General features: G+C 41.3%; 1 protein-coding gene across 1 annotated transcript in view; it reads left to right on the forward strand.

Moving 5' to 3' along the window:
- Nucleotides 1-10813: 10813 nt before the first annotated feature.
- The window catches only part of lrp2a (low density lipoprotein receptor-related protein 2a), a gene marked incomplete at its 5' end in the record, with an annotated part of 78695 nt that continues 63273 nt past the window's right edge, over nt 10814-26235 (forward strand). The window contains 4 exons of the mRNA XM_042336250.1: nt 10814-10865; nt 23194-23301; nt 23797-23919; nt 24942-25058. Coding sequence (XP_042192184.1) covers nt 10814-10865; nt 23194-23301; nt 23797-23919; nt 24942-25058 — 400 coding nt within the window. The remainder of the gene's footprint in view (nt 10866-23193; nt 23302-23796; nt 23920-24941; nt 25059-26235) is intronic.

Genomic DNA, 26235 nt, shown 5'->3' on the forward strand with positions numbered 1-26235 from the left:
CATTGAGAGAGGGCAACTTTTCCTGCGATGTGAACACTCAACATCCACCGTGGGATGGTTTTATTTCCTGTAGTCCACCTTTCCACCAGTGTGTGTCACTGATATCCTTTTAATGAAGGATGATTTTGTACATTGCAAATATTCACAGCTGGTCTTCCATTATTAATAATAATAACAATAATAATCCTTGCATTTGATACTGCGCCTTATCACATCTTCCAGACGTCTCAAAGCGCTTCACAGAATATATTGTAAAGTGAATTGACTGCATATTGTATGGATGAAACGCGGCAGCCAATTGCGCACAGCAGCGTCCCACAAACAGTGGTGGATAAAGTGACCAATTTATTATTGTTTTGTTTTCTTGAGGGATTATTATCAGGCGCGGGGAGTAAGGAAACCTGCCCCTGCCGGGAATCGAACCCAGCTCTCTCGCTTGCCAGGCGAGAGCTCTAACTGTAGGGAGCTGTAGGGCTCCTGTAACTGACTGTTGACTGGCACAAGTCCCATGGCTTCCCGCAGTCCTTATGTCAGCCAGGTTACTGTGCCCGTGCACAATGGGAACCGGTCTCGCTCCGCAATCCGGAACAAGGCAGGGCGTGTCCGGACATGTACACTTTCCTTCATTTGTGATGTGTGTCCCAGGCGTGTGTCGTGTACATGCCTGTGCATGCTCGGTGGTGATTAGATTTTTGAAGCGAGCCAATGGAACCAGTGCGCAAAAAAAACCCAACAGATTTGGGTCTGTGTCATTTTATGACGGGTCTCTCATCCCCTTCACTCCTGTGAAGAGATGATGGACGCAGGGATTGAGGAGAAAGCAGGGCAGCGGGATTGAATGGGCAGTTTGCTCTCAGAGCCAATGCAGACTCGAGTAGACCGAATGGCCTCCTTCTGTGCTGTAAACTTCTATGAACTTGATGAGACCTTAAATTGTTCCAGCACTGTAGAGTCCATGATGTTACAGCTTTGACAGAAACTTTGCTTCAGTCTGGGAATGAAACATAGCTGGCTACAGAAAAAGCAGAGAGATTATGATTTTTTTTATCCCTATACTTTTATTTGTGTGTTATCATCGAGGATCGAATTCAAGGTCCTCATCCTCACCTACAAGGCCATTCACGGCCTCGCTCCCTCCTCCCTCTCCAACCTGCTATCCCCCTACCTACCCGCCCGTACCCTCCGTTCCTCTGGCTCCGGTCTGCTCCACGTCCCCCGCCCCAACCGCCCCACCATCGGTGGCCTTCAGCCTCTCAGCCCCGAGGCTCTGGAACTTTATCCCCAGTGCCTTCGCCGCTTCCTCCCTTTCCTCCTTCAAGGCCGGTCTCAAGACCTTTCTCTTTGATCGTGCCTTCAGCTCCCCTCTCGACTCTCTACCCTCTCCTCGCTCCCGCCCTTTCCACCCCTCACCCTGACCATTTCCCCCCTCCTCGCTCCCTCCCTCCCCTCACCCTGACCATTTCCCCCCTCCTCGCTCCCTCCCTCCCCTCACCCTGACCATTTCCCCCCTCCTCGCTCCCTCCCTCCCTTCCCCCTGACCATTTCCCCAATGCTCGGCTCCTGACCCAACTGTCCAGCGCCTTGGGACGTCCTCCCGACGCGAAAGGAGCTCTATAAATGGAATGTTGTTGTCGTTGTTGTTATACATTGAGTCTTTTTAAATCTTAAGATTACAGTACATTTATAATATACCGCTTATCTTCTCAGCTTTACTTTCTCCTTATGTTGTTATTCTAAGCATTTCTGTGTGTGGTTTATTCCTCACTCACGCTGCTGTGTCTCTTATTCAGTGCTTCTTTCAATCCCCTCAGTTTGGAACCTGTTAAAAGCACTCAACAGTGTGTGGAAGCCTTAAACAGTTTTCAATAGGACCTCAGTCAGGTTTACAGGACTGGCTGGAGGGACAATGCTACCATTTTTGTCTGAAGAGCCCACTTATTAACTAAAAGGGAATTACTGAAACCTTCAGCTCCATTTTTTGTTTTCTCGATTTTGTTCTCAAATCCACAGATCAGCAGTGCACACGTCAAATACAACACAGGTTCCCCAGGAGATTGTCTGCTTTCTCCAAAAGTCTTATGAGTATTGGAAATCCCATAGTTCCCATGAAATGTGGAAGTCTCTTCAGTCAGGAGTACTGTTCGTGTGTCACATACACACAATTAATAATCTCTTACATTTGTTGCTTTCACTGTTGGAATGAGCATTTATAATTCAGCTGTGACCATACCTGCATTCTTCTCTCTGCTTCTCATTTTCTTAAATGAGGACATATATTTTCTCCCTCTGTGACATAATATCTCCAGCTGAGATAGTTGGATTGAAGATTTGTTTCCAGCTCTTTCTCAACGCGACTCTAAACTTGTTTAGAGCTGTATTTCAGTCATTTAGGTCAGTTGTTAGCTTTAGTTCTTCCAGATCTCTTAGTGTCCTGAAGAGTAAAGGGCAAGTTTAGGACAAACATCAGAAAGTAAGGAATAATTTGATATTATTTGATATAGCGCCTTATCACGTCTTCGAGACGTCTCAAAGTGCTTCAATTAATGTACTGTAAAGTGAATTGACTGTATATTTTGTGGGTGAAACACAGCAGCCAATTGCACACAGCAGCGTCCCTCAAACAGTTGTGGATTGAGTGACCAAATTATTATTTTTTAAATTAAATTTTTTGTTTTGTAGGGTTTATTACCCCCGGAAAAGCGATCTGCCAATTGACCAACAACCGTGTTCCTACTTACGGTAGGAACCCAGGTCCTCTCGCTTGTGAGGCGAATGCTCTAACCACTAAGATATAGGATTCTAAAGTACCTTTACACAGAGGCTAATCAACAACTGCTACCAGGAATAGTGGTTGTTTTAGTGATGGTAGATTGGAATTGTAGCACGATAAGATGAACCGCTTTTATGATCGTTTGACAGATAACGTTCGCCCACAAATATACAGTCAATTCACTTTACAGTGTGTGTTCTGTGAAGTGCTTTGGGATGTCCTCCCGACGTGAAAAGTGCTATATCAAATGCAAGGCTTATTATTATTATTATAACTGATGGTGGCATGCAAATTATTAAATCACCTGCTACATTAGGAAAATGTTTCTGTGCTACCTCAGATTAGTGCGTGTGTGTGGGAGCAGCTAAGACAGTTTCCACATATGAGATGTACTAAAATTCAGAAGACGCCAGCTGTATTTAAACATTTCTACCACATTACACACAGCTTTACCGCTCACTCATTGGTATCTCAGATCCTAGTGTGATTTGGCCTGTTAGTTTTTATTACATTGAACAGACTCTCACCTCTTTACCAACGGGCAAAGATAGTGCCAGCGAGGTTTGGAGTTTTAACTTTTATTACACAGCACAGATTTTAGTTCTTAACAGACAGCGTCTCCACTGGCTTATCAGCTAAAACAGGAGTTTATATGACATAGAACAGATACTCCTGTAGGTTCAGTACCTTGGTTAAACATTCTGGCACCAATGAGGGGATTTAGGGATTTAGACCTCAAACTGCATTAAATTCCGTTAACAGTCAAGTTCTCCATTTACATTGGTGACAATTTTGTTCAGTGTTGACTGAATAATAGTATTGCTGACCGCTAACAAGAGAGATTGTGTAACTTCACCTCCTCCCCCACCACATAAAACTACATCACAATATACCTTCTCCCAAAATGTGGCAGGAGAATTATTTTCAGGTTATAGTAAACTACCTCAATGATCCTGTTTGAGCTATCTATGGATTTCTTTGACTGTTCAGACGCTGTGTGGCAATAGAATCCTTAGGAATATGAGAATTGACTTGCAAACCCAAACCTCTTAATTGGGGACTGTGCTGAGGTTGGTGGTTGTAGAAAATGGCCTCAAAATAATGTTGTAAATTAACATACTTCCTGTAGGCAGGTGAAGCAAAAGTCCTGTAGCTCAGTGGTTAGAGCGCTCGCCTCACCTGGGTTTTATTCCCGGGCAGGGTGAAATGTTGGGCAGGTTTCCTTATTCTGTTTGCCCAGCAGTAAGTCGGAACCCGTTTGTTAGTCGATTGGTGGATCACTTTTCTGGGGGTAATAATCCCTTAAAATAATAATAATAATAATTTGGTGACTCAACCACTGTTTGTTCCCCTGTTTGTGGAACTCTGCTGTGCCCAAAAAATATAGAGTCCAGTATATTCTGTGAAGCGCTTTGAGAGGTCTGGATGACGTGATAAGGCAAGGATTATTTATTATAAGCAAGACCATTACTTGATGCAGAGAAAAGTAATCACTGTCCCAAAGTGAAGAGCTGATGTTGGGAGATTAGACAGACCTCTCTAAGACCTTTATCAGGAGCATCATTCTCAGACACCGTGACTCCTTGTTGACTTTAGCAAACGCTATTGATCTCTCTATAGCACTGATTTCAGCGGTGTGAAAGACACATTAGAAAAACATAGAGTGTTTACTTTCAGTCTGGATGGATAACTTTGATAACATTGATCCCTTGGATATTCTATTACAAGACACAAATAAAGCAAATATTATATTTTAATAATCATTTACAGGAACAGATACAATTTGAATCTATTTTTCCTTGATACATTTCCCAGCACCAATAATGTATTTATTTGGAATATTGTATTCCAAAATATACTGCACAAGCAAAGCGTTGATTTTAATATATTTTTTAAGAAAAATATTTTGGTGAATATTTGCACCTATTAAACTAAGGCATGCATATCAACGGGAATAGAATAGTTTCTTTTGCTTTTGTCACTAAATAGCAAAGCCACATACTCCCAGGTGGAGTACAGCACAGCCCACATACTAAATCTCACCAATGTGCCTTAACCCCAATCTCAGAACAGCCTTCTACTGAACCAATGTGAATATTTCCTTGGCTCTATTTTAAATCAGCAAACGAGAATAATCCACATTATGTACAAACATCCCTCCAGTGATAACAAAGCAGTAAACTCATTGAGATAATATATGGTTTGGAGATAAGAGGTGAATAGCGGTCTGAATCTCCATTACATTTATCTTGCACTCACTTCTATGTACTGTATTGTCTCTGTAACTCTGTCCCATGCCTATTTACATGTCTGGGTTTATATCCAATACTCAAAACAGTGTTCACAAGCACAGGCACAGATACCACAGACAAACAGCTAGCTGGGAGTGATGAATACACTGTTTGTCTGTGGAATTGATGAATACAATTTGGCATAACATAGCATTATATTGACTGTACAGCACAGACACAGGCTATTCACCCCAATTTTGTCAATAATTCACCCCTCCTAATACTGTCTTCTCTATAATGTTAATAATAATAGTAATCCTTGCATTTGATATAGCACCTCATCACGTCTTCAAGACATCTCAAAGCGCTTCACAGCACGTATTGTAAAGTGTAGTGACTGTATATTTTGTGGGCGAAACGCGGCAGCCAATTGCACACAGCAGTGTCCCACGAACAGTTGTGGATTTAGAGACCAAATTATTATTATATGTCTCTATAATATGCCTCTATTCCTCTCTCTCTCTTCCGCAAGTACAGATATAACTCTGCCGGGAGCACAGCAGATACTATTCTATAGCGTATGGAAAATGAAGAAGCATTAACATATAATTCTTTTTAATCAGGTGGCTCCAGTATAGTACAGAGAAAATTTCAAACTCTCAAGTTGCAAAAGCAGGATTCTGTGGCTTGCAAGGCAATAGCCAGAGTGAACTCAAGCCCTTTAATTCCAAACCTCTCTGATAAGATAACAGCATCCCGTGGGAAGATAACTGGATGTTTTCTTGAACTAAATGAATGGATCGTTTTGGGGATCTGGCCTGGCTTTGTGGTGTCCGTTTACATGCCCAGAGGCGCATTGCCACAACCTAAATATGGGGTTATTTGCGCGAGGGAGATGATTTCAGTGAACATAAGAGATAGATGCCCATTGTCAGGCTGTGTGTGCATTAATGTGGCTCCTGGGAACTCATTCAAATCGAAACGAGAAACTTTTGGATTGAAACCGAGTGTTCATCTTAAACACAACCTCTCCCGCCTGGCACAATAAAGTCAGCAGTAAGTTGTCTAACCTCTCACACAGAGGAAATGTCTCTGTCTCTTTTTATCTGTGTTTTACAAAATATATATGTATATACTTTTAAACTTTTTCAACGGAAAATTTAAGCTACGTGGTTCTAACCCATCAAACCAGTTGTAGGTAATTAAAGGAACGGGATTGCAAAATACCATCGACCCTCATATTGTCTGTGAATAAACTTAGTAAGAAGTAAAATTAGTCAATTATGAAAAGCTTGGGAGACCTGGGGCTTTCTTTCAATCTTGTTCTTTACAACAACACTGATCTATAAAAACACTGATCGGAACAATATTGATCTGTCAATAATTTTCGCCCACAAACTATAAAGTCAATTCACTTTGCAGTGTATTCTGTGAAGCGCTTTGAGATGTCTCGAAGATGTGATAAGGCGCTGCATCAAATGCAAGGATTATTATTATTATTATTATAATATATAACCAAGCTACTTAGGTAATGTTCTCGGCTTTTATGTTGATGAACGTTTCGGATTAAATATAAAATGCGCTGATTTTGAACTACATGAGGGAGCGTGGGGAAAGGGTCTGGGGGTTACAGGTGATGGAGGTGAACTGAGAAACAACAGCAGATATAGACTGAGCGCTGCACAAACTGCTAAAACTGAAGCCGGATCATGATAATACCCACACTGAGTGTAAGGCACCAGCACCGAGTCAGGAAACATTACACAAACTTCCACTGAACAATTCATTCAAATGAGTTCCTCTATTCAGGGGCACTGACCCTTTACGCCTCCTGTAACAAGCCACCCTTGTGTTGCGGACTAGAACTCACACACACACACACACACACACAGACAGTCCCGGAGCTATAGCGTGTGACATAGCTTACTTTACAGTTCATTCGCCATCGAATCGCCACCCAAACAAGCAGAGGGTTTGCTATCAAATCCACACAGTGAGGGGAGGGAAGAGCAGGGTAGAGGGGGAAGGGGGACTAAAGTGTGGATATTAGTGCTAAAAGCCATCAAGAAAAGATCCTTGTGAAATGCAACATGTGTCAGACTCACACCTCTCCTGTATAATAATAATAACCTTGCATTTGATCAAGACGTCTTCGAGATGTCTCAAAGCGCTTCACAGGATACACTGTAAAGTGAATTGACTGCTTATTTTGTGGGCGAAACGTGGCAGCTAATTGCGCACAGCAGCGTCCAACAAACAGTCGTGTATTGAGTGACCAAATTATCATTAATATTTTTTGAATGAGCGCTTGATGAGGTTGAAACTTTTTGGACAAAACAGCTTACCAAAAAACACTGTTGCTAAAAACCGCATCCTGTGGAAAAACTGCAGAATAAAGCACATCTTGGTTGCTGACTGTGTCTCTTCAGGATTATAATTGACTTCAGAAATAACTTAGTTTTCGAGTAAATTAATAATTGACTGACAGGATCAATCTAATACTCTGAACTTTGGGAGCAGGTCATTAATCTTTAACCTTAGCCTCGGCTTCTGATGCATGCTTTAATGAAAGTCACTATATTGTGAGTTAATCTCTACCTTTACATCAAGGTGATGATAAGCTATGGGTGTCAGTGGGTAACTGTGGAATACACAGTTTTTTTTTTACTGATGTATAAATCAGAGACGCGAACATACAATTTACATTTAAGGTTAGGTGTATTAATTAATGGAATCATTTGAAGGTCTAGCTCAGTGATAATTTGTATATGTATCCATAATAATATAAAACCTTGCATTTGATACAGTGCCTCATCGAGTCTTCAAGACGTCTCAAAACGCTTCACAAAATATGCTGTAAAGTGAATTGACTGTACATTTTGTGGGGGAAACGAGGCAGCGAAATGTGCACAGCAGCGTCCCACAAACAGTCGTGGATTGAAGTGACCAAATTATTATTTTTTTTTGAAGGGATTATTACCCCCGGAAAAGCGATCCGTCAATCGACCAACAACCATTATCCAACTTGCTGCTAGGTAAATAGAGGCGTGTGGAGTAAGGAAATGTGCCATAAGTTTCGCCCTGCCCGGGAATCGAACCCAGGTCCTCTCGCTTGCGAGGCGAGCGGTCTAACCACTGAGCTGCAGGATCATTAGCAAAACGTGCAAAACAGGGTCATTTTCATTTCTGCTAATCGTTTCATGAGACACATTTTCAAATTATAATGACTAAAAGTATTTTCTCGATGAATCCTTGTGCACAACTATTTGAATTGGTTGATTCCAAACTGACAAAACTATTAAGCAATTTGATGTAAATGGAGGGTGGGGGGGGGGGGTGGGGGGGGGAATCAACAGTCAATAAGCATTGGAGAGACTGTAAATGTTGTGAATTGTTTAAAATATTATTGCCCATAAACTGATGGCAGGATGTTTTTCAAGATATCTGCAGAATAAGTATTGTCTGATAAACTCTAAAGAGGGGATTACAAAGGAATTTGGATTTGTGGGGCGAAAAATCATTTTTATTATGATCATCGTCACTATTATTACTTTAAATTACACTTAAAACGCACGCTTTGGGTTTCCTCTGGTGGGATTAGTGGCTCCATCACCGGCTTCATAAAGAAACGCAGCTGGTCACCCTGACACTGGCTGCGAAACCATGACAAGAATTTCATCAAGGCCCTCGCAAACAATAAAACACAAGGACAACACAGGGCCAGAGAAAGACAACTTTAATGAAAGTTTGAGAGAAGAAGTTTTTTTTTTTGGGGGGGGGGAGGTGGTGGTGGGGGGTGGAAGGGGGAGAGGAGAGAAGGAGGGTAACAAAATAAAAGTTGTTAAGGTTCTGGATTCTGTTTGAGTGAGTGAGTGAGTGAGTGGGTGAGTGGATGTGTGTGTGTGGGATGGAGGAGAGGAGAGGAGGGGGTTGGGGTTGGGGTGTTGGTGCCAGTTGCTGGTGATGGAGAGCTTTCCCCTTTGTGATGGGATGTGTCAGCAAACTCATTGAATATGCTGATCTGCCCTCGTGTTGTGCTGGAGGCCTGACCCCAGTGCTGAGCCGTACCAAACCCCGCAGCCCTGAACATGGATACACACACACACTCACTCACTCACTCCTGTACCATTAGCTCAGGGGCAATTGCAATCAAACCAACCTTTCTATCATCCTCACCCACCCACACACACACACATATATATAGCAAATAAAGTTACAACTCAACACTATTTCTGTGAAAATGCAACATTACTTAAGTAGGACTTACATACATACGTACATACGTACATACTTATGGACATAGATGTAGATATATCCCACACTTTCAATGCCATTTAACCCAATCTTTCACCTGATCACGCAAATAGCAGATAAAAAGTTAACAACCCATACTGTTTCTGGGTAAATATACGGTACTTAAGGAGGGCAGATGTATATTATATATATATATATGCCACACTTTATTGATGTGACCAACTAAAACTAAAAATGTGCCTAACATAAATGACTTAAATGAAAGTCACTCCACTTTACAGTGTACCCTGTGAAGCGCTTTGAGATGTCTCATAGACGTGATAAGGTGCTATATCAAGCACAAGGATTATTATTCTTATTAAATACTAAAATAATTTGAAAGTGTTCACAAATTGCACTCGATGCAAATAAAATGCACCTGTACAACAAATTGCAGTAATATAAATGAACACTAACAAGAAACACTTAACACACCTGAAAGGGGGAGGAAAGGGGGACTTGGCAAGAGGAAGAGAGAATTCTGCCTAAAACTTATTGCAGAAAACCACCTATTGCTGTGAATTGCAATTGATGAAGGAATACGTGGAATGGGATGGATTGGCTTGGAGCAGGGGGTGTCATGAGTGGATAATGCTGGAGGTTACTGTGTGTGGCTTTGCCAGTCAGTCTCCTGTCCTGAGAGAGAGTTTGTGTAAACCAATAATAACAATAATGATGGAGTGAGTGAGAGAGTGAGTGAGTGAGAGAGCTTTGCAGACATCTCTCTATCTCTCCTCCCTGTCAGTGCAGACGTGTGTGCTGTTATGCAGATTGCGGGGCCCCTGTGCTGAGAGCCAGAGAGGGTTTAGCCCTGAGCAGGTTGAGAGAGAGAGAGAGAGAGAGAGCTAATGCAATGTCCCTGCTCAGGAACACGCCTATTCCTGGCTAACATCAGAGGGGAGAGGAGAGGACATCAGACCAGGACCAGACCAACTCTACCCCAGCCCAACACTACACAGCTAGTGTACCTCCCACCCCAGCCCAGCTCAGCCCACCCCAGCCCATCTCAGCCCACCCCAGCCCAGCTCAGCCCACCCCAGCCCAGCTCAGCCCACCCCAGCCCAGCTCAGCCCACCCCAGCCCAACACTACACAGCTAGTGTACCTGCCAGTTCAGCCCACCCCAGCCCAGCTCAACACTACACAGCTAGTGTACCTCTCAACCCAGCTCAGCACAGCTCAACACTACACAGCTAATGTACCTCCCAGCCCACCCTAGCCCAGCTCAGCCCACCCTAGCCCAGGTCAGCCCACCCTAGCCCAGCCCACCCTACCCCACCCCACCCCACCCTAGCCCAGCTCAGCCCACCCCACCCTACCCTAGCCCACCCTAGCCAGGTCAGCCCACCCTAGCCCAGCCCAGCCCACCCTACCCCACCCCACCCCACCCTAGCCCAGCCCAGCTCAGCCCACCCTACCCCTAGCCCACCCTAGCCCAGGTCAGCCCACCCTACCCTAGCCCACCCTAGCCCAGCCCAGCCCAGCCCAGCCCAGCCCAGCCCAGCATGGCCTGCTCCCCTCTCCCTCTCACCCTCCTGCTCACCCTCTGGGCTCTCCAGTGCAACTCTAAAGGTGAGTTCCTGGGACACGGCTCTCACCCGCTGTGTTTGCGCAGAGCTGCTGCTGGTTTGGTTTATCATTTATTATTATTATTATTTATTATTATCGGTTCACAGTGGATTTCTGTGTCTGTGAAGGTGGAGTGAGTGCTGCGCTCTAACCCGATGGGTACTGTTACTGTTACTGTTACTGTTGTTGTTGTTGTGGCGGTGGGTACTGTTTGTAACGGTTCTGTGTTAGTGAAAGCGACTTATTTTCTGGGCAGAGAGTCGGGAAAGTTTTTAGAAGTTCAATGGAGACGCGTTATACCGCTCTGTGTGTGAATGTTCCGCCGTTGTGGCGGTTTCACGGGAGAGTCGGTGGCGATCACTGTGATGCGATGCGATGTGTAGCGCTGTGTTGGAGTGTGTGAGTGTGAGAGGGACTGTTATGTGAGTTCAGCAGCTGATGCTGTGTTTGAGTGAGTAAGAGAACATTACAGCAACACTAACTCCTCTGTATAGTGACCTTATACACATATATATATATATATATATATCTCATATTAGCACCAATAGTCTTGTGCTAATATATGGACAATAAGTAAAGCATAAAAAGTGCGTAAACGTCAAATGACCGCAGGACACCAACAGCAATGAATCAGGTAACACTGATGAGGATTGTGTTGTTTGCTGTGGAAGGATTCTCAGTGCCAGTCCTGCTGTTCCCAGTCACCTGAGAGACAGACCACTCAGCTGCTCAGGGTACTTTTTTGTGTGTGTGGTTGGAAATAGTTTACTAAGTAAAACATCACACACTCATTGCTCTCCCTTGGGTAAATGAGGTGGTTATTCCCCTTTTCTCCCCTCTCCCTCCCTCCCTCCCTCCTTGACACACACACACACACACATATTCCCTTCCTTTACACAAAGCCCCTCAAATAGAGATCAGGAATCCTCTCTGGCCAAGTTTTAGTGAGTTTCCTTGTTGCTAAGTGACTTGGATGGGCATGTGACTCGCAAATGCAAAGAGTGTATTAATTGGTCTTGTGTTATTAATCTGCCCCCACATCCCTCCCTGCCTTCCCTCTCCTGGGCTGTGTTGGCTTCATCTTTTAATGTCCTTCCACTAACAGTGGGGTGTGGGTTGTTGAGACTTGGTCTGTCTTTGTTGTCTCCAGGGGGGAGGTGGGGGGCATTGTGCGAGAGCCTTGGGGGGGGGCCGGTGTACCTAACTGTTCACAGCTCAAACTGCTCCCACTGTAATCTGCTTTCTGTGCCCAACTCTTACTGTAATCTTCTTACACTAAATCGAGTAACTAATTATACTGCAGCCGCTCCACACTGCACACATTTCTGTTTCGAAATGCTCTGTTCTGTCTCGCCACGAATGTTTCTTTCCTTTGACTGTGTATAATCTGTGGCTAGACGAGAAGGTTAACCTGCATGTTAACCATTGGGGTTTAGTTTATGGAAGGACGTGTACGTGAAATCTCCTCCCCCAAATGTTTGGATGCTGCTGTAATCTTTAATCGCTGCAATACGCATCAGTGTATAATAATAATCCTTGCATTTGACATAGCGCTTTTCACATCTTCTAGACGTTTCAAAGCGCTTCACAGAATTGACTGGATATTTTGTGGGCGAAACACGGCAGCCAATTGCGCGCAGCAGCTCCCCACAAACAGTCGTGGATTGAGCGACCAAATTCTTCTTATCACTTTTGTGAAGGGATTAATACCCCCCCAGAAAAGCTGTCCGTCAATTGACAACCAGGTTCCTGTTTGCTGCTGATAGACAGAGCTGTGTGGAGTAAGGAACTTGCCCAAAGTTTTGCCCTGCCTGGGAATCAAACCCGGGTTCTCTCGCTTGAGAGGCGAGCGCTCTAACCACTGAGCTACAGGCCTCCACGTCGTATTGCTGCAAGCAACTGAATAAATAGGCTTTAAGAGTGAATAAAAACTATCTTTGCTTCTGAACAACTGTGCACAGTGTGAAATTGGTCAGTTATTTATAGTTTGGGAAGATCTATAGGTAAAACTGATTTTTTTTAAAAAAATCAACTATGCAAAGAAGGAAGACAGACTAATTTAAAATGCCTTTAAAGGTAATGCTCAAACTGATCATGAGTGGCAAATGATACCCAGTTGTACTGTACTTATCGAATCCCTGATAAGTATCGAGAGACAGTGTTCAAACAGTTACATTAACGTGAGGATGTGAATCTGTTAGCTGTACAAAGTTCAGAATAATCTACACAGAAACCTGATTAATTAAAAGACTTTGCTATGGGGGAGGGAGGAAGTGTCAAACTCATCCATTATTCTGTTTATTCTAAAAGATAAGGATGATGTGTGTACAATATACAGAACAATGGGTATGTGGGAGAGATTGTCTGGCGGCAACTGATGGAAAGGTTAAGGTGACATGACAAGGAACACAGTAGGAGAACAGTGCAAGTGTAACCTGAATCCTGAGATGAGATTGCAACTTTAAAAGCCTCCAGAGTAGACTTTTTTTTAACGTTTATATTATACCATGAAAATTATTGGTTGTTTTAATGTTTATTGCAGTGCTCAGTACAGTGAGTAACACTGAGGAACGGCGGGGTGAAACCTTGGGCAAGTTTCCTTACTCCACACGCCTGATAATAATCCCCAGAAAAACAATAATAAATTGGTCACTTCAATCCACGGCTGTTTGTGGGCCGCTGCTGTGCGCAATTATTTGCCGCATTTTGCCCACAAATATACAATATATGTATATACAAATATATATATGTATATATATGTATATACAAATATACCGTGAAGCGCTTTGAGATGTCTAGAAGATGTGAAAAGTGCTATATCAAATGCAAGGATTATTATTGTTAACACGTTTGCACACAACTATAATAATATTATTATTAATAATATGCAAGTCTCTGCGTATCAAAATATAAGCAATGTGATATAATTGATGTATGAAATGTTAATCAACGATTGATTTAGAACCTTTTCAATTCTTTCAATAGCTTCTTAGACCAGCTGATACAGGGTTTCACAGTGCCTTACTCTGTTCCTGGGCCGGGTAGAGCATTGGGCAAGTTTCCTTACTCCACACGCCTCTGTCACTCAATCCACGACTGTTTGTGGGACGCTGCTGTGCGCAATTGGCTGCCGCATTTCGCCCACAAAATATACAGTCAATTAACTGTACAGTCTATTTTGTGAAGCGCTTTGAGAAGACGTGATAAGGCGCTGTATCAGATGCAAGGATTATTATATGTGAGAAAATAATATTCCGTATTATAGATTAATGAATAAAGCGAGGAGAGATTGTAACTGAAGGCATTTCTGGTAATCTTTCATTATTGGCTCCAATCCACCGGTACATCCTTATCTCCAAATCAAATACTATATACTGGTTTGGGACAAAATGAGCAAGTTTGAGACTTTGCAGAATGATTTTGCTTGTGCAATAACACAAGTTGTTACATTGCCTTTAATCCTTGGTAAAGTGCTGGTGGTTCAACCTCAAGTATAATTGTGGAACAATTTCCAGTATTTCGTCCTTGTGATGGAGCAGGATTCACTCCACTAGTTGCAGCCTGACCTCAAGGAAGTCATTTTTTAATGTTTGATAAAGACCATGACTTGTTTATTCGCTTACCACATTAATCATTGACAGGTAAAATCAAAGAATTGTGCATTTAAGACCAAGTCAATGGGGTAAATTAATTATGGATAATCAGATAACTGGGGTTGTTCTATTAGTCTGCTAATGGTTATCTTTGAGCAAACTTTGTTTTTCATTCTTGCCTAATACGGTGAAGTAAAAGACTAATGGTAAAAAGCATATCAATTGCAACCAAATCTGATAACTTAACAATATAGAAATTATGTTGGCAATAATTCTAATCTATTGTGAACATAACTGGTTTAATAACAATTGATAAATTAAACTTCAGTTGATAGAAGTTTCTTTAGAAATCTTACATTTGGTTTTCATTGATGCCCAGCTGGATATATTTCTATTTCTCATGCAAAATACATTTAGGAGATTATTTTAAGTGCCACCACTTCTACCTTTTCTTTCTGTAAATTTGGTTAGGCTCACAACTGTATTTCAAAAGCTAATTAGATAGATTTATTTCAGGAAATAATATCTTGGGATACAGTTAATAGTTTGGGACAAGACATATACATGTGACTACCAGGGGCTGGAAGGCGAACTGGATGGACCTTGGTCTTCTTTCGACCAGCAATTCTTATGTTCTTGTGTATTAATGGCATGTTCTCTGTGCTATAAGAATTACAGTAGGAAGCCACTTTAGTCATGTCAATGCATCTAGAAATATTTGCCTCAATTTGTTGCCATAGTATTGCTTTCGTTCTGAAATACAGCACATTCTTCATGATGAAACTCACCACATACAATATCAGAACTGCTTGGAACAATAAACATGGCTCTCATGATTCCAGGGGTGAAGGTGTACCGACTGGTAAAGTTCGCCAGCTGGGATGTTTGCTTGATATTGGTGATATTTTTCTAGTGATGTTCTTTGGCTTTGTGACTATAACAGCCAGCTGTTGGCCATTTTTGTGAACTCCTTTGTGGTCCTTCTTACACTGGTAGGATTGTCTCTTTGTGGCTGTGCTTTTGCGACAGTACATTCGCTAATTAAACCGCCTCATATGGATTTTCAGTAGTAAAGAAATAGATCATTTATACCTATTGACTGACCTCTCCCAGGCCAGATACAGGGTGGGATACATGCAAAGGAATGTACATTCTTCATCACCCCAATAACAGGCTCAACATTCCTGCAACTCATTGGGATGAAGAACAATACGGTTCTTCATAGTTGTGGTGTGTTAGCAACTCTGTTAAGAAACATTACAATATCAATAACTAAAGACTGGATACAGTGTGACCCCCCCCCCCCAACCCCTCCCCCTTTCCCAACTTCAAGCCAACAAATTGGGCTCAGAAGATTTGAAGAACGGACTACAGTGTAGGACTAAAAAAAATCCAAAATCTTGTAGTAAAGATTACAATGATCTGTTTTCATTCTTACAGGTGATGTTGCAAAATATAGGAAATGGGGAAATGACTTCATTTATGAATGCATTAAAAAAATGGAAAATCCTGATCCATATAACTTTTGTTTGAAGCCTAAAATCCCAAAGTCTGATTTGAAATGTTGTTTCTGTTTCGATTAATTAGACCATTTTTGTTTGGCAGCACCTGTGAACTCAATCTCTTGCTGCTTTTGGTGATTAATTAATAACTTCATCAATAGCTTGACTTTATTCACTACTTATTTTTAAATCCACGGCTTGCTGTTTGGAAACACTTCTATCAACAATAATTCTACTTATGTCTTTTAATGAATGACTGCTGGTTAAAGTGTAGAACGTTTAAGAGGCACTTTCTGTCATTTAAAATGCAGACACGGTTACATGCTCGTTGCATCTCCCCGTGGGCCAAAACAACTTGTTTGGCAATCAACAGTGATCCTGTTACTTTCATTAACATATGAAATGAGGAACAGCAGTCTGCACTGACAGCGTGGTCAGCCCGAAAGACAGCGCACGCTGTCAGCAATGTTACTTGTGAACTTTAAGCTAATGACTAAACTCAGCGTGAACTCGCCCTATGCTAGGGGGGGAAAGGATAAACCCCCCATTTCCCAGCCCGCTATAAACAGAATCATCATTTAAATTTCTGGAAAAAAGAGACCTTTTAGAAGGATCTTGTTATTCTTTACTGAACGAGCGCTGAGGTTTTGTGGACTGTTGCTGTCTCTCCAATCCATCTCGCCTCGCAGGCTTGGCTTGCGGTTGCCTGGGCATTCTCATCCTGTGTTCCCTACTGTCCCATTGTTATTCTAAAGAAGTCACTAGTGCCCCCAAGACCCATTCTTTTGAAAATCCTGGGGTACAAACTTCCTTCTATGATGTGTTTTTTNGTGAGTAGGGTATCATCACTTTCACAGAGTGGGTTCAGCCTCCTGCCCTCAGACAACACTTAATTGGGACGGCTATCTGTGGATTAGTAGGCGAGACAACCCCTTGCATTTCGAGCAGAGCTGCAATCTGTCAGCCTCGCACGACATTCTTATCATCTCTTTAGAAGTCGTCCAACTGCAGTAATTCAAGCCACGGTTAAAGCAAAGCTTTAGCTTCAGACTTGGGACCGATTCCTAGAACTTTGCCCGTCTTGGCCCATATTAAATCATTTTCAAACCCAAATTGAGTGCAAATCGTTTAACCAAATAGTTATATTTTTCCATAATGATTTTTATAATGTGAATTGATATATTTCAAGCAATGTTAATGGATTAAGTGTAAAAGTTGCCCACGTGTAGATCTGGTACTGTTTTCAGGTGTCCCACCCCGACCTTGAATTGAATTGGCTCCTCAGGTTTGACTACATTTAGGTTGGGAAGAATTGTTTGATCGCAAGCGAGAGGTTAAGATGAAGAAGGGCCTTCAGATCATTTGATCGCAACTCCTGAAATGGCCTGAACTAAATCGTTAATAGCCAAGCGCTCTGGGACGCTACCCTGCATGAGGGGCGCTGTGTAAATGCAAGTTGTTGTTGTTAAGTTTGTCTGCAGGGGAAATCCATATCCACAATTCCAACATCGGTGCTAGTAATTCGTAACTAGTGCAGATTAATCTTGGTGCGTGCTCTGGTTGACGGAATCCTCTTACAAATGAACAAAGTCGTCACATCTCCAGACTTGGAGATCAGAAAACAAATCAAAGTACGTACTGGTTCTCAACATATTCCTTTGATTCTGGATTTGTTTCAATAGTTAGCAAAGTATATTGATCACTTAGTTGCAGACGTAACCTGAGATAGCTTTTCAGAGTATTTACGGTGAGCATGTTGAATAAAATATTGGGTCTCATTTTGAAATTTGAATTTCAGTTGAGGCTTATTTCAGATGTGATATCACCATAGTCTTCTCAATAATAATAATACTGTAATATGCTTTTCCTCCATCTTTCATATGCGATGGAAATTTTATATGATTTTGTGGTATCACACAGTGTTTTGATCTTTTTGGATTATTTTACTGAACTCGTTAGTTTTATGGTCTGCATTGCACTATTTTCATCTAAAGAACATTTAATCCCATTAAAACGCAGGATGTCCGATGTTGCCATTGCTGCAGTGGAAACACAAGTCGGATTATCAAGAAAACATTTATTGTGTTTTGCATAACCCCATGTTTTGCAAGTTCAGGAAACAATCATTCTCCGAATCAGGGAAAATACTTTCTTTTCCTTTTGGCCGATTCTATTGTTAATTGAAGACACTTTCTCAATGGTTTTACAAACAGTCAAAATGTTTGTAAACATTTTCAGATGAATTGTTACATTGTGCGTAATGACAAAGACAAAGTAAAAACAACTAAAAAATGATTCATTTTGATTCAAATGACGTTAGTCAATCGCGTTTTGGTGAATTAATAGTAAAAGATTTGTCGAGCCAATTTTCATGAAGATAATTTCTCTTTAAACATTTTTATGTTGTGAGACTAAGCAATGTAATAGGTTTGACACTGTTGAATTCAAACTTGTCTAAGATAAGAGTCTTTTTGCTAAGATGACTTCAAGAGTTCTGAGTTTACATGAGTTTCAGATCTTCCTAATGAGTATAGACGAACAGTATAAAATAGCTTACATTATACCATTCCCCCAGTCCTCACTGGAACCTAGACTATGAGTCTAAAGTCGTGAAGTGAATCCCCCCCTCGTTTTTCCTTTCCGTTTAATGTATCTGGAACACTTTTTATTATCATCCTTCACATCTCTTGCCACGTTCAGTTCAAAATTTTTCTTTGCATTCTGATGCCTTTTTTGCATGCCAGGATTGTACAAAAAGGTGCTATGATGGCGGGTTTTTAAGAATCTAAAGGGACTGGGTAATTTAGACCATGATAAGCTGAGACCATGTTATCTTGCACTGAACAGTAGAACCGGATGACATGGTCTGTGACTTGAAAGCGGGTCAATTCAAAACAAATGAGCGAGTAGTAAATGCATGAACAGGCTCCCTAAGGAGACGGTGGAAGCAGAAAGTGTTGATTCTTTCAAAAGTAAATTAGATAGATTTCGTTTAGGAAATAATATCTCAGTGTATATTTTGGGACACGACATGTGCAAGCGACTGCCAGGATGGTGGGAAGGCGAACTGGATGGACGTTGATCTTTCGTCTAGTAATTCTTCTGTTCTTATGAGTTGACTATTGTGGTCCAAGAAAACCCTTTTGCAATTATTGAAACTGTTAGCTGGTTGCAGTATATCACGTTTCCTTAAGTATCATGTTTCCTTACCGCCCAGACTTGAATCGGAAGAGTAGTGCAGTTTAATGTATTGCTCTATTATTTAAATAGCCCATTTTATATTGGGTTCCAACGAATCCTTTCAAACAATCGTTTATTAATGGGATACTTTGAAACAAAACATACCGTGACATGTTTTGGAAATTTTCATAATTAATTTGAATATTTTTTTGCTTGCTGACTAAGCGAATGGTGCTATCATGATATCAAACACGATTATGAGATGTTTGTGTGAAGAAGGCCCTTTGGCTCATTTAATCTCATCCTTGTAGAATACTCACTATAGCATTCCGCTGTATCTTAAATGAGTCCAACATCCCATATTTAGCCGTCCTTACTGGTAACTGATTCCAGTTGTTAATTATTTTCTGAAAAAGAAATACTACTATTATTTACTGCTGCATTACTATTAATAATAACTGAAGTAGGTGTTGAATAGGGTATACAAATTACTGTCTTACATTATGGGTAAAATTAGCAGATAATAATAAGTAACAATAATCCTTGCACGTCTTCAAGACGTGCTAAGATGAAAGAATATGACCCATAGTGTCTTATTTGGTGCTGACCAGACATGTTGAAAAATACTCTGTCTCAGCAAAATCCACGGTGTATATTTCTGAACATGGCCTGACCTCTAGAAGCTTCTCGCTGTGAGAATCCAATCCAACATTAGCTGGATGTTGAGTCAGCCTTTGGGAAGGATGGATTAACTGGAGCCTGTACATCTTGTCAATTATTGTTTCTAAAGATCATTCTCAAATGGTACTGGAACATAACTTCACTTCAGTTATGTAAATGCTGGAATCCTCACCAGGCTCCACTGGTTCCCAACGCATTGACTTCAAGATCTTCGCCTTCACATACAAACCTCTTACTTCTCTGACCTGCTCGTACCCTACACCTCCTCCCCCCGCCCTCCCCTCCCCCCCGCTTAGAGCGCTCCGAGACGCTGTCCTGCATGAAAGACTATATATAAATACAAGTTATGTTTCCACTTTGTCTCTCTTGTTCACTCTCGCGATAACTTTCCAGCTCATTGAGTCCTATTTGCGTGATGCTGTGGCTCAATAAGACCGTGTATAACTGTGATACATATACAATAATGATGTGTGTAGATACAGACCCACTTGTCTTTTGACACCAGTGTATCAAACCAATCCACAGTGACCTTTATCCTATCTGATTGTACATTATGATTATCCTCCATTCCGGATTCTCTCTCCCTCCCCAATTAATTCCCCCGCTGCTTTGATTCCCCCACACCCCCCACGGGGCACCCTGCGTTCTGAGGACAAAACACTCCTTTAAATGACAGCACGCCTTAACAGGCAGTTGATCAATGGTCAAATGTTGATGATTGTTCCCTTACGAAATTAATTGGGAGGATATTCTGTGTTTCTGCAGATTGGCTGAACTGTTGTTGGTTCACTGAATAGCAACAGGTTTTCAGGATCGACACTAGAATTTTTCCTGTTGCCTTTGATTAAATAGTTTCAGCACCTATAGGTTAGGCTGGGGATTATGAATATCTGTAATGTTGCTAGGCTGCGTTTGCACAATGTTGTTGCTTTGCGTTTGCAACCCTACCGTGTGTTAAGACAGAAGTAAACTTGACACTACAGCGGTTATTCCAACTACTTTATATTGGATTTCCCCGCCATACACACACATGGTCTCACACTGTTTCCTTTTTGGACTAAATTGAAGAAGTGTAAAGGAGCAGAAATAACGCGAATGAGCTAGAAAGCATTACTATGCTGTGCAACATACAGGGATTACTTTATCACTGTATATACTGAATACCAAGTCAGGTTTTTAACACTGAATGAAAGTGTTTGGAAGCAGTATTTTTAGATGGGATGTTGTTCGTACAACATTACATGTTCTATGACAATACATTTTATGTTGTATTCGTCACATTTGAATCTATAAATTAAAACACGACTGTAGAAATAAAATGTAATTCTGTTAAAATTAACTTTATTCGGACAACTGCAAAAAGCATCTGGCTCGGTTTGAATAAGTCTTTAAGTATAGACAGATAGTGTGGAGATTTTCTTCTTCAGGGATCAGGGAAAAATGTTGATCTTTCCCTAATAACTACAAAAACAACAACAACAATAATTTCGACCGCGCCTTTGGTCACCTTTCCCCCCCCTTCCCCCTGGGTCGGTCCCGGGATCCGTTACTGTAAAGCACTCTGAGACACCGTCCGACGTAGCGGGCGCTATATAAATCCAATTTGTTGTTGTTGTTTCCCTCATATATAATATGAAAGCTGTGAAGAGATAAGACTATTTCTAATTATAATAATTAATAATAATAACAGTCATTGCATTTGATACAGCACCTTATCACATCTTCGAGACGTATCAAAGCGCTTCACAGAATATACTGTAAAGTGATTTGATTGTATATTTTGTGGGAGAAATGTAATTCTATGTGTTCTTCCCTTTGAATCTTTTGACATATTGTGAAACCTTACTTGAAAGGAGGTGAAAGATGACTGTAAGCACGGTCAAAGAGATACGTTTTGAGATGTACTTCGAAAGAGAGGAAAGAGGGATCTAGGAATAGAGTTCCAAAGAGCGAGAGCCAAATGGCTGAAAGCCCTCCCAACAATGGTGAGGTGGGAAACGTGGAGAGGAGCAGTGTTGGCTGAGCTAAGGGAACAGCTGAGTATTGTGGCTGTGGGTAAGGAGGTTGCAGAGTTAGGGTGAGGTGAGATTATGGGGGGGATTTAAATCTTTAAAGAAAGAGAATCTTGAACTCCATGTGGAGGAGAGGATTTTGAACTCGATCCCCTGGGGAATGGGGGAGCCAAATTCAATCCTAATTCTGAATTTGTGTACCATCAATAATCTGTAATGAGATTTAGCCATTGATATTTATAAGCGTGCAATGAAGAAACATGCACACTCTTGATTTGAAGCACGTTGAGATGTAAAATCAGTCGTATTTTAGTGCTTTCGATTTATCAAACCCTTCGCACAAACCATTGCTTGTATATGGGTAGGGTTTTATAGCGCGGCATCTAAAAGTTTATGTGGTCAAGATAGAATTTCACCATAATCTCTCCTGGAAGCTTTAATAGAACTTCTGTAAGATTATGAAAAATGTCCCTATGTATTATGCTCTCATGGTATTAACTTACTTTATTCATTAAAACTATTACTCATGCTTGAGAAATGATTTTCGGAGCTATATGTCTCACTGTAAAGCTAAGGGATGTTTTATGTGATTTTTGTTGGTAAAACTGCACTCTGCACATCTTGGGATCTATATGAAGGTAGCCTTAGACTTCACATTCAGGAAGATTAAGGCTTTAATTGAATGAAACCTTATAGTTTTGATGAAAATAGTGTTCACGTGATATGAAGCCTGGATGACTTGCAAAAAATCTCTGTGGAACCTAGCGATTTACTGGAGACTTCCAGAATATCATGAATTTGATCTTCTACAAGTGACTTTGCTTGAAATAAATTATTTTCGCATTTTTGGTGTTAACGTGGAAACCAAAAACGTATACGCCATCAAATAAATTTATTTAAAAACAAATTAGGACAGAAGTTAGTTATTGTAATAATGCCTGCTGTTCTGCTGATAAACTAGGTATGGGATCAGGTAAACCATCATGCGAAAGAACAATGCCTGATTTATGTTTTTTCCCTTTTTGATTCACAAACCGAATTCACCGCATTTTTTTTCCTTTGGTTTCAATGAGGCTTGAACAGCTGCTCAGAGTAATATTAAGATGATAAGGTGAGGGTGATTCAGTGGTGCAGTAACCCGAAAATTTTCCATTATCATTACCATTTAACAATACATAATCTCTCCATTGAATAAACATTTAAAAGAGAGAATAGGTGATGGATGGATAGGGACCATCTCAAAGAGTAAAGTTGTGATGTAAAATTGTGTTTCGAATCCTCGGTCGTGAAATATTTTATTTTTGACATTAGGAAAAGTCAGCAAGTCTAACTGAATAAATGATACCTTGTCCTTAAATTACAGACTGTAGAAACAATCAGTTTCAGTGTGAAGATGGACGGTGTATTCCTTTGTATTGGAGGTGTGACGCTGTGTCTGACTGCAGTGACAGCTCTGATGAACAAGGCTGCCGTAAGTGAACTGTGATCAGACAATTCTGACTGGCAATAGAGAAACCTTACTGAACAATATTGAGCTACATCAGATTGTGTTTTCCAACTGTTAAAGATCTGATCCCAGCATCTGTTGTGATAACAATGTCAGTTCATGTGCACTCACAAAGCTGTAGGTTAAGAGAAACCAAGTAGTAATTCTTCACTGTGTGTGTGTGTATAGTATATATATATTATATATATATATGTTCATCTATTTAATTAAAAAAATACAAATATATTTCTTGGGTTGGAAAAGTTTTTAAAAAATGTTCAAAACCATAACATATGAAAAGCTCGTCATCTGTTTTAACATGAATCAGTTTTTCAAACCGGAACAAATAGTCTGAACAAAAAATAGTCTTGGACAAAATGTTCAATTCAAAATCAGGAATCTGCCTCTCTTATCTTTTTGAATGCTTTCATTTAGCTCCCATTCACCTGATTAAAATCCCAACACTTTCTGTGATTTTAGCTCGACAGACTTGTGGATCGAATCACTTCCAGTGTGAGAGCGACGGGGAATGCATCTCTGAAACGTGGGTTTGTGATGGTGAGGAAGACTGTGACGATGGGTCAGATGAGCATCAGCAGTGCTGTAAGTCAGGTCTTTTGTAGATACGTGATTTATAATGCAAGATATCTCAGTATGATCTCACTGTTTACCTTAGCAGGGTCTTTAGAACAACTATTGGAAGTTGCCTTTCCGATCAACTGTGATATGAATGCAAATATGTTCATGTTAAGGAATAATTTGACCTTTGTGTTTATATACAATGCGGATTGGCAATGGATAGCTGCCAGCAGTGTTATTGATTTGAGTTTGAAGGGGCGGACACTTTCTATTGGAATAGCTTGTGAATGTCATCTGTATCCAGAGATTAGTTACAGTTCCTTCCAAGGTCCCTTCTCGTTGGGGATTGCTTTCTACGTCCTCTGGTCCATAATGCCAATATCTCCTAGTGCAGCGGGCTGAGTTTTTATTTTTAACCTTCGCTTCGGCTTTGAGCTAATCTGACAGCAAGGACTGGTGCTTTTGACGTTCAGCAGAGGGACACAGTAAATTTGTTTCTGACAAGCTGTCCATCCATATTTCAAGTTCATTTCAACATCACTGTGGGGGCATTTTTGTGTACAGAACATGGCACCAGGCAATAAATGTTTCCAGGAACACAGGGAGGATGTTGAAACTGCTCCTGATAATGGCCTATCTGCACTCATCAGATTGCAGTGTGATCTATTGCCTATTAAAGCCATGCCAAATATATCCAAATCATTCCACATTGCTTTCTTTCTTTCTTCCTTCAGGATTTTGGCATTTCAGGCCATGATACAGCAGTTTGAGAAATCTCTCCCGCACTGGATTTGTTCCCATTAGGACAGACAGAGTATTGAGCAACAGCCTGCAATCATAGTGAGGGAAAATCAGAATAAACTCCTCTTACCAATAACCTGTACGATGTTAACCTTAGAAAGGTAGTCATCAGTGAGAATGTGTGTGTTTGCCACACTCACTGGACCTGCTGAGTGTTCCCAGCGACTGCTGTTTTTATTATACTATTGTGTGAAGTTGTATTTGGTTTTGACGTGGCGTCTTTTCCTTGTTTAATCTTTATGCAGCAAGAAGGACCTGCTCCAGTTACCAGTTCACTTGCACCAATGGACTGTGTATCCCAGCAGAGTACAGGTGCGATCATGTCAACGACTGCACAGACAAAATTGATGAGCGAGACTGCCGTAAGTTTGCAATCCCTACATTTTATTGTGTACAGTAGAAACACGGTTTGCGGTCACCTCAGAAATCCAGACACCTCACAATTGCGGACACATTTTTACAGTCGCTTTCATGGTCTATATTAAAAGCTAGGCTGTCAGTGTGCCAGGCACCTCACTATTCAGGACAACGGTCGTTGATTGGGACCGCTATAAAAACCCACCTCTGGTACAAACACTCCCCCACCCCGACCTCCGTATCTAACCTGTACAGTGCACAGTGTGCAAGGCTTCGGGCTTCTCGTGCTGTTTCCTCGATGTTGCTAATGTGGGTGGAATGGGCTCTGGTCGTTCATGCGCGGCGCAGGGAGTGTTGGGATCATGGAAGTGGCGCGAGTGGGAAATCTATTTGGCCCGACTCCTGTGGCCTTAACCTGAGCTCCTGCCGCCAATTCATGGGTAAGTGCTGTTTTCAGAGCTCGTGATTTGTGTATACATTGTTAGTTTTGATTTAGTGACTGGTGACAAGTGTTGTAAACAATGCCACCACGGAAGGAGTTGTCCCTACGTGACGGAGTGGACTTGTTTAAGAACAGTGAGGACAAAAAGTCATAGAGCGTTAGCTGCGATCAATGGCACTGGCAGAACACAAGTTGGTGCATTCTCAAAAGGAAGACTGATTACATGAAGCTTTTGTTTTAAATGTGACAAAGCCTTTATTTTAATGAGATTGCAAAGTCTGGTTGTTGAATGTTGATCACCCTGACCCGTTGCCAATGCCCTTAACATGACATCAGTGACCTGTTTCAGTAATCAGGTTATCTCACTAATTAGGTCACTTTTGCCCAGTCACTTAAGTGACTGGATTAGTGAGGTTCTACTGTTTAACTCTGTGCTTTGGTGCCATTTTAGTCAGTTTGTTAATTTCAGTATCTCAATCCATCGCATCATTTTATCGTCCAAAATTTTCATGTTCATTTTTTTTCCCCAAAGAATATCAGTTTAACCCCGCAAGCCTCCATAGCCAAGGATATATGGGGCAAAGGTGGGTGATTGGAGTTGAGGTACAGATCAGCCCTGATCTAACAGGTTTGAGGGGCTGAATGGCCTACTCCTGTTCCTATATGCTTCTAAATTTTAACCCTCTAAATTCCTGTATTCTTTTTCTCTGCCCTTTTGTACGTTTCAATGTTCAATGGAA

Source organism: Callorhinchus milii, unplaced genomic scaffold, assembly GCF_018977255.1.
Source record: "Callorhinchus milii isolate IMCB2004 unplaced genomic scaffold, IMCB_Cmil_1.0 Scaffold6, whole genome shotgun sequence".
Classification (NCBI taxonomy): Eukaryota; Metazoa; Chordata; class Chondrichthyes; order Chimaeriformes; family Callorhinchidae; genus Callorhinchus; species Callorhinchus milii.